Below are 9157 nucleotides of genomic sequence, written 5' to 3'. Positions count from 1 at the left end.
TATTAATATTTGCCGGTCTCTAACGATTTCGAAGAAATTTGCTATATATATATATATCTATCTATCTATACATATAATAAAGCTGTAGAGGGTCGAAAGTCTGTACATGGAAGATATTTGGAAAAAAGTTGGCTGGGGATACTTAGAATCGATAACAGAACACGTTCCAACAGTTTTTAGAATTTTTGTCTGTTTGTCTGTTTATCTGTTTGTCTGTTTATTTGAACGCGCATCACGTGAAAACGGCTGAACGGATTTTGATGCAAACTTTACTAATCTGTCGAGAAAATCTCCGGCCAGGTTATAGGCTATAAAAATTCAACCCTTAAAAGGGGGGGTAGCCAAAACACTCGCTTGATTTAAGTTTGCCTCTGAATCTTATGGCGCTACTTAGGAAGGAGGGGCAAACTTTTTTCAAATATATGCTACCACTATTGAGTACCCTGGTAAACTAACAGATGGCGCTGAATTTAATACGTAGTGACATGAATAGCCACCGAGGAAGGTTTTTGCCAAATTAACTCTAAGTTTAGATGAGGGGGTACGGACATCAACAAATTTAATTGAATAATTTTCTTGCATCTTCTATACATGAAAACAACCTCGCTGAAACCCTTAAATATCGAGCCCTATGCGAAGCTAGGCTAATAGAAAACTGTCCCATCCCTTCTTTGTATGAAATCCTGGATTCGCGCCTGGTTGGGTCTAAAAGTAAAATTGCGTTTTTTACTCGAAAATTTTTCGCGTAAAAATTATCACGTATAATTATAATACTCACAATATATAGGTGAGGCTATTTAAGTGGTTGGCACTGTATCTTAAACCGGCACTGCTTCGGACTTAACTCGACGTACGTGTCGCGCTTTACGCGTTCCAAAGCCGGGCGCCTTCGGCGCCCTCATACTAAAAGCATCTGGCATAGCCCGACAACGTGGCGCGCTGCACGCGGTCCAAAGCCAGGCGACTTCGACTTTCTCATACTAAAAGACACGTACGTGACACGCTGTACGGTTACCAAAGCCGGGCGCCTTCGGCGACCTCATACTCAAAGAGTCGGGCGTAGACCGACGTACGTGACATACTGTGCGTGTTCCAAAGCCGGGCGCCTTCGGCGCCCTGAAGGCGCCCTCATACTCAAAGCGTCGGGAGTAGCCCAACGTACCTGGCGCGCTGTACGCGTTCCAAAGCCGGGCGCCTACGGCACCCTCAGACTAAAAGTGTCGGGCGTAGACCGACGTACGTGACAAGCCGTACGCGTTCCAAAGCAGGGCGCGTGGCGCCCTCATACTCAGAGCGTCGGGCGTAACGTACGCGTTTCAAAGCTGGGCGTCTTCAGCGCCCTCATACTAAAAGAGTCGGGTGTAGACCGACGTACGTGACACATTGTACGCTTGCCAAAGTTGGGCGCCGAAGGCACCCACACCACATACTCAAAGCGTCGGGCTACGCCCGACGCACCTGGCACGCTGTACGCGTTCCAAAGCCGGGCGCCTTCGGCGCCCTCATACTAAAAGTGTCGGGCGTAGACCGACGTACGTAATACGCTGTACGCGTTCCAAAGCCGGCGCCTCCCTCATACTCAAAGCGTCGGGCGTAAGCCTACGTACGTGACACGTGTACGCTTGCCAAAGTTGGGAGCCGAAGGCACCCTCATACTCAAAGCGTCGGGCTACGCCCGACGCACGTGGCGCGCTGAATGCGTTCCAAAGCCGGGCTCCTTCGGCGCCCTCATACTAAAAGAGTCGGGAATTGCCCGACGTATGTGGCGCACTGCACGCGGTCCAAAGCTAGGCGACTTCGACTTTCTCATACTAAAAGAGTCGGGCGTAGTAGGACTACTACAAATCGCGCTCTAAAAAGTATGAAACAATAAGAAAAATTATCATGCAGGATTATAAATGTTATAATTTTTTGAATAAAAAAATACAGCGTAATGTAATTTACTATTTTTTATATATTTAGCAGCTTACTAACACAAACCGAATTCCACGCGGGCGGAGCCGCGGGCACAGCTAGTATATCTTATACCTTGAAACGAACAATTTATATACATTTATTCTATATATATTTTGGGGATCTCTCGGAAACGGCTCTAACGGTTTCGATTAAATTTGCTATATAGGGATTTCCGGGGGCGTTAAATCGATCCAGCTAGGTCTTATCCCTGGGAAAACGCGCATTTTTGAGTTTTTATATGTTTTCCGAGCGAAGCTCGGTCTTCCAGATATTTCATATTATAATGTTAAACGAATAAAGAATAAAAATTCTTCCACACAGGCTGTGTGACACAGCACACACACGGCACAGGCCTCCTCTCATGCGCGAGAGAGCTTAGGCTGTAGTCCCCACGCTAGCCCAATGCGGATTGGGTACTTCAAATAATCCTTTGAAATTCTTCGCAGATTTATGCAGGTTTCCTCACGATGTTTTCCATCACCGAAAAGCTAGGGGTAAATATCAAATGATATTTCGTACATAAGTTCCGAAAAACTCATTGGGACGAGTCAGGATTTGAATTTGAACCCGCGACCTCCGGATTGAAAGTCGGACGTCATATCCACTCCGCCACCTTCGCTTCGTATAAATATGAGACCAATGACAGATTTTTAAAATCAGAATCTTGCTCCAAAATGAAGTGTTGGGAGAACGTAACTAATTACAGTTTCCACGTCTAACAAAAACAATCTCACCCCATATGGGATACGTGCAGTAAACAACCGCAGATTTACGGCGCTATCAGTTGATACAGTCACTCCGCGTTGGCGCTCCCGTCCGCCCGCCCGCGCGCGCTTTGCTTATACAATTATCACAGAGAAAACAACTCAGTAGACTACGAAGGTACTCTACGAAGTTGTCTAGTATAAACGCGAATTCTCTAAAGACAAACAGGTATAGGGACAATTATTTTTTAATAAACATTGACTGACTTGTAATGAATAAAAGCCCTAATAAGCAACAGCTGTTTGTTCGACGTAGCTCGTGGAATACTCCAGTTACTTTTTACATAAATTTGCATAAAGTTAATTGCTAAAAAAAATATCTGAAAGGTTTTTGTGCGCCTTAAAAAACTCTGAAGGAAAGAACGCAGATAAGCACGTATGTATAATATAATTTTGCGGTTAAAAAAAGTAAGTTATTTTGCTACGACATTGAGAAATACGTTATGCCTATTCATATTTTGTTTTAATAATCTTTAATAGAAAAAACAGACTTAACAAAACTGTTTGAAATACCATTTGAATTGTTTTCAACCACAGTGCATGAGTGCATCTCATAACAATAATTGCTATCAGCCTCAAAATTAAAAAAAAAAACTTGTGTTGTAGAGTTTCAGATTCTAGTCTTCATGGGCAGTTCGATGTCCTCCATTTCACGGCCAATCGTACTATTTAAATGCAAATACTTGATTTGTAAGGAAAATAAAATAAAACGCTACAAGATTTTAGGAGTTCCTTTAAATCCATCATCAGGACTTGGCTAACTAAGCTTGTTTAACAAAAAAACGTAACGAAGAGAAGATTTCTGGTCATCATCAGCAGTTCTATTTTATCAAATGTTAGGTACTTGTTGATGAAAATACGAAAATCACTATACGTACCTCTGGCTGTAAGATTTAAGGAGTTCCCTCGATTCCTCATGAATCCCATTATCAGAACTAGACCTTGACAAAAAGAGACCAATCTGTAGGTATATACACACGTATATACTTTCAATCAAAACTAAATTTTGAAAATCGTTAGAGAAATGACGGAGTTCCGACATAAAAATACAACCGAATTGAGAACCTCCTACTTTTGAAATCTTAAAGTCGGTTTAAAAAACTTTAGTAGGTACAATATGTGCCCCAAGTAGGTATTTAGATTGCCTTGCTTTATCTGTATAGAAAAGTTGACAGGGTGTTATTATCTGCTCGTTTGCTGACTATTAAAAAAATGTTACGGCACCACATGACTCATAAATGTAATAAATTATATCCAGTACCCACTAATTACTTATCGGATATCGGATACGACTACTTCAGTCGATTTCCTTTTAAGAGAGGGATTTTAATTAAAGAAATATTAATTTAGGTACTTCAAAGCGGTAAGAGGATATATTAATATTTGGGATCGTTCGGAAAGATGATCCTCTCGAGAGTACTCAACCATATTGATCTGCAATCATGAAAATGTTTAATTACCAGATGTCGATATGACGGCGCCTAACATAAATAGAAACACTTGGATGAATCACCGACTGCTTTCAGATATGTTCTGAGCGAAAAATGATGTGGGTTTGGCAAATGGGCATTAGAGGAGAGAAAGTGGAATCATGAGCACGACCTCGCCCAAGTCTTCGCTGGCTAAGCTCGGGCTGTACCCCAAGCCCAAGCCCTTCAAGATTATGGTCCTGGGACAATCGGGCGTCGGGAAATCTGGTAAGAATCGACAGACTTCCTTAGTTGGTGTGTTGGCGTTGGTAGGCGTCAATGAGCAGGATAGATCAAGGGGTTGTATTGTATTGTAGCTCGGGCGATTTTCCGCAACTCGACGTCTTGCGCCTATTTTGCGTGATAGGGGGTGGGCTAGTCTTGCCAGCCCAGCTCCTCGAGGAATCCTATCAAACATTTGATGTTGAGTAGGACCTCGGGGAGGTCACTCGGGGATCCGAGATGTTTTGCCCTGTATGGGGCCAATCCGCTGCATTCCAACACCACGTGAGAGGCTGTTTCTTCTTCCTCCATGCATCCACGGCATAGGGGACTGTCTGTGACACCTGTTATAAAAAGATGTTTGTTAAAAAGTCCATGACCTGTTATGACACTGGTTACCATACTCAGTCGAACCTTTCCTAGTTGAAGGAGCGCCCTTGTGAGCTTACCGTTCATGCTAGGCATGGCCTGCTTGGCCTGTCTGCATCCAGTTTGGTTTAGCCAGTGTTCTGTGTGTAGTTTCCCTGTACGTGCCAGCAGCATTGAGCGTACCTTACTAAACGGTATCGGGAGGATCGGTTCCGGGCCTATCGCCCCCGCACCCGATCCTTGTCTGGCGAGCTCGTCCGCGGCGTCGTTACCTCGGGATCCACTGTGTCCGATCAAGGGGTTATGGACTTATGGAGCTAGAACGCCCAAAAGCTATATGAGGGGGTCTTGCTATACTGGTCAATTCGTTAAAAAGTATGCGCGGCTATAGCGTATGGTGGGGTACGTTGACTGTTGTCTGGGTAATAATGGTTACGCTAAGAACGCGTAAAACTGATCGTTATATATAGGTGGCATATATCAAACAGTAGGTATCACTAATCTAATGGCTCCTCTACACGATGGGCTAACGCCGACCACTCCAAGGGACGCAGCCATGTGGTAGAATGCAATATCACTTGCTCCCTCTAACGCATAAATGCGTCCCTTGGAGTGGCTGGCGTTGGCCCATCGTGTAGAGGAGCCATAAGGCTGTGCGGCTTTCCGCACAATACAATTAAATACAAAACGAGGGGGCAACAATGGACAAAGTTCACCAACCTAAATTTTTGTAGAATTTGTCTGACATTTTAGTCTAACCAAGACAAAGTTTATAATTTATAACCGAGCATCTAAAAGGTCGCTAATATAAATCCATAAGCAAAATAGGAACAAGCCCGCCATTTGAAGTTCTTCAACTTCTTCATTTTATTAGGTACCTATTTGAGAATCCGAAAGGCCTCTCCAAATATATTAATCCGTATACAAAATTAAAACTTTGACAGCGGTGGAACAATTGGCACAAACAATCATCAAAAGGCAAGACCTAATTAATTTCCCTTTAACTTCACTACCTATATGTAGGGACAGTTCTTATTAGGGTTGCCAACCGTAGTATATTATATAGTATTGTACTATATTTTGGCTCTCTGTACTATATACTTTTGGAAAAATATATAGTACGCTAAAATGCTATATTTCCGATTAAACGTATATTACACTCATGTTTAGTATTTTATCTAAAAGTACTATATTTTTTGAAATGTTCTATATTTTTGATGCCTCATTTTGGAAAATACTATATTCCACCAAAAAAAAGTTGGCAACCCTAGTTCGTATACGAGTCACGACACCAGAACATAATATCATAACTTTGGAGCAGTAGCGGGCAAAGTACAATACTCGTGGTCTGAACGTAAACAACGTGCTACTGACTGACTCTCCTCGTGTGACTGTTTCGTAAGTCACTAACAGGCTGTATCAAATGACACAATAAGATTTCCTCGCCTCGTTGTCTGCACATAACAGTCATTATATCCAAAAAACCGACCCTACCCGTGAATAATTAGTTCTTGGATTTTTTTTTCGTAGGTCCCTCGGGGGGGTCACTGGGAGTGTAAATTCAAAAAGTAGGCTGAATCAGGCTCCTGCGTATATTCGAAAAATGGTTTTTTTCCAAATAAACGGTTTTTCTTCAATAACTCGGCCATTTTTGATTTTACAGTAAAACCGTAAGGACAAAAATTGTAGGAAATTTGATTCTCTACAAGTTAGTCCAGTTATTATATCCAAAAAACCGTCCCTTCCCGTGAATAATCAGTTCTTGGATTTTTTTTCGTACGTCCCTCGGGGGAATCACTGGGAGTGTAAATTCAAAAAGTAGACTGAATCAGGGTCCTGTGTATATTCGAAAAAAGGTTTTTCTTGAATAACTCGGTCATTTTTGATTTTACAGTAAAACCGTGAGGACAAAAATTTTAGAAAATTTGATTCTCTACAAGTTTGGTCCTCACAATTTTTCTTCTAGGATCAATAGTTTGGTAATAAAATTTGAAAAAAGCGACAAATTCAAAATATTTTCAACATCACGTTTATTTTCAACTTTACGACATAAATGAAGAATGAATGAAGGTTGACTGGAAGAGATCCCTTATAGGGATAAGTTCGCCTTTGTACATTATATATATTTTTTGTTCCATTGTAATTTAACCTGTCTTATGTACAATAAAGTGTTTACATACATACATACATGAAGAGGACTAAACTTGTAGAGAATCAAATTCTGAACAATTTTGGTTCTCACCTTTTTTCCCCCAAAATCGATATTTTAGAAATTAAACCTGAAAAACCGCGACAAATTCAAAATATTATCATTATCTCCTATGTTCCACGCTTTACGGCATAAATGAAGGGAAACAAACTTGTAGAGAATCAAAATTTCTAAAATGTTTGTCCTCACGGTTTTACTGTAAAATCAAAAGTGAACGAGTTATTCAAGAAAAACCGTTTTTCGAATATACACAAGACCCTGATTCAGTCTACTTTTTGAATTTACACACCCCGTGATTCCCCCGAGGGACGTACGCAAAAAAATCCAAGAACTGATTATTCACGGGAAGGGTCGGTTTTTTGGATATAATGACTGGACTAACTTGTAGAGAATAAAATTTCCTACAATTTTTGTCCTTACGGTTTTATTGTAAAATCAAAAATGGCCGAGTTATTGAAGAAGAACCGTTTTTTTGGAAAAAAAAACATTTTTCGAATATACGCAGGAGCCTGATTCAGCCTACTTTTTGAATTTACACTCCCAGTGACCCCCCCGAGGGACCTACGAAAAAAAAATCCAAGAACTAATTATTCACGGGTCAAAATCTATAATGACTGTAGATACTCTGATGATTAATTGGCCACTGGTATACCTTAGGTCCTGGCAATAAGATTTAAAAAGAGGCAATCTAACACGCGCGTTACGTCACGACACGCGCGATAGCCCACGATAACTTTGAGATCAAGTTCCTATATATGTAGGTGCAATACTTACGAGCAAAACGTTTCTAAAACTTAAACCCAACTATGTAGGTATATTGTAAGTTGATAAAAATTTCCTTGCCTATGTCACCCGTAGTCCGGAGTCAACGTGTTTGAGCAGCGGTGTAACCGATATTTTATTATCCTTAAATATGGAATATTTTTGTTTGGCAAAACACCTAGAGCACAGATTATATAATATTTAGTTCTTACGACCTAGACGCAATCCGATCTCCGTCAGACTCATCTGTGCCTAATCCCGCCAATACATTAATGGATTCGTCCTTCAGACAAGACCAGGGGCCTAGTCACATTGACGGAACTGGCGGACATCTGTACATACCTACATACATTCCTGGCTAAAGTTGGGACGGCTAAATGGGTTTTGATAGAAGTCTAATAGAATCACCTGGGGGCCGATTTTTGAAATTCGACCATTCGATTTCGTGTATTTCGTTAATTAATATCTCCACTACCAGGCATTTAAATTCTACGAATAGAATTGAAATCGAGTGTTCAATACCACTAGATTCCAAATTTTAATCGCTCGTATCTCAAAATTAGCATTTCGCCGTTTTCCATCGATTTTCGAGTGACGAAATCGAACGATCGAAATTCAAAAATCGGCCCCCTGCTTGTGCGTGCTTTCATTCGTTTTGAATCACTTGCAGAGTAATATTACTTTCTGGGATATCCTACTGAATATACCTAATGTCCGCTATAATCACTCAATCAATTGGCTTAGTGGGTAGTGACCCTGCCTATGAAGTCGATGGTCCCTGGTTCGAATCCTGGTATTTAAGGGCATTTATTTGTATGATGATACGGATACATTTGTTCCTGAGTCATGGTTGTTTTCTATGTATTTAAGTATTTATATATTACATATATCGTTGTCTGAGTACCCACAACACAAGCCTTCTTGAGCTTACCGTGGGGCTTAGTCAATTTGTGTAAAAATGTCCTATAAAAAAAATCAATCAGTCAATCAAACTTTTATTGATAAAATAGAAGTAGGTATTTTATAAGCAATGACAGTCATAATGATGGTTTAATGAGATCACTTGGGGATCACAAAAGACAAAATCGCCCTATACGATCATACGGGCGGTGATCTTATTGGATACACTCTTGATGTTATCCGTGTAAAGAAGTTTACAACTCGTTTTGTAACGAATGCCAATACGAGTAGCCTAATGCGTACTACATAGTGACAGAATATCTATTTTAAAACTTTGGTTTTTAAATAGAACGCATTTGTAAAAAAATACTGCGCTCTTGTCTTCACCTCGCCTTGCGGTCTAGCTAGTTCACGCAACGCGACAAATTAAGAATCTTCTAAGCGATTTACTCAAATATTTGCGTTATCTTTTTTAGGTTTTTTTCTTACCTTTTTTCTTACTCAAT

General features: G+C 40.7%; 1 protein-coding gene across 1 annotated transcript in view; it reads left to right on the top strand.

Moving 5' to 3' along the window:
• The first annotated feature begins 2769 nt into the window (after positions 1-2769).
• LOC134666454 (ras-related and estrogen-regulated growth inhibitor) overlaps positions 2770-9157 on the top strand; it is a 40531-nt gene continuing 34143 nt past the window's right edge. The window contains exons 1-2 of the mRNA XM_063523616.1: positions 2770-3096; positions 4247-4417. Of these exons, the coding sequence (XP_063379686.1) occupies positions 4312-4417 (106 nt within the window). The 5' untranslated portion in view covers positions 2770-3096; positions 4247-4311. The remainder of the gene's footprint in view (positions 3097-4246; positions 4418-9157) is intronic.

This window comes from Cydia fagiglandana, chromosome 8 (assembly GCF_963556715.1).
Source record: "Cydia fagiglandana chromosome 8, ilCydFagi1.1, whole genome shotgun sequence".
Taxonomy (NCBI): Eukaryota; Metazoa; Arthropoda; class Insecta; order Lepidoptera; family Tortricidae; genus Cydia; species Cydia fagiglandana.
Note: the sequence above shows the minus strand (reverse complement) of the source record. Positions and strands in the feature narration are given on the sequence as shown.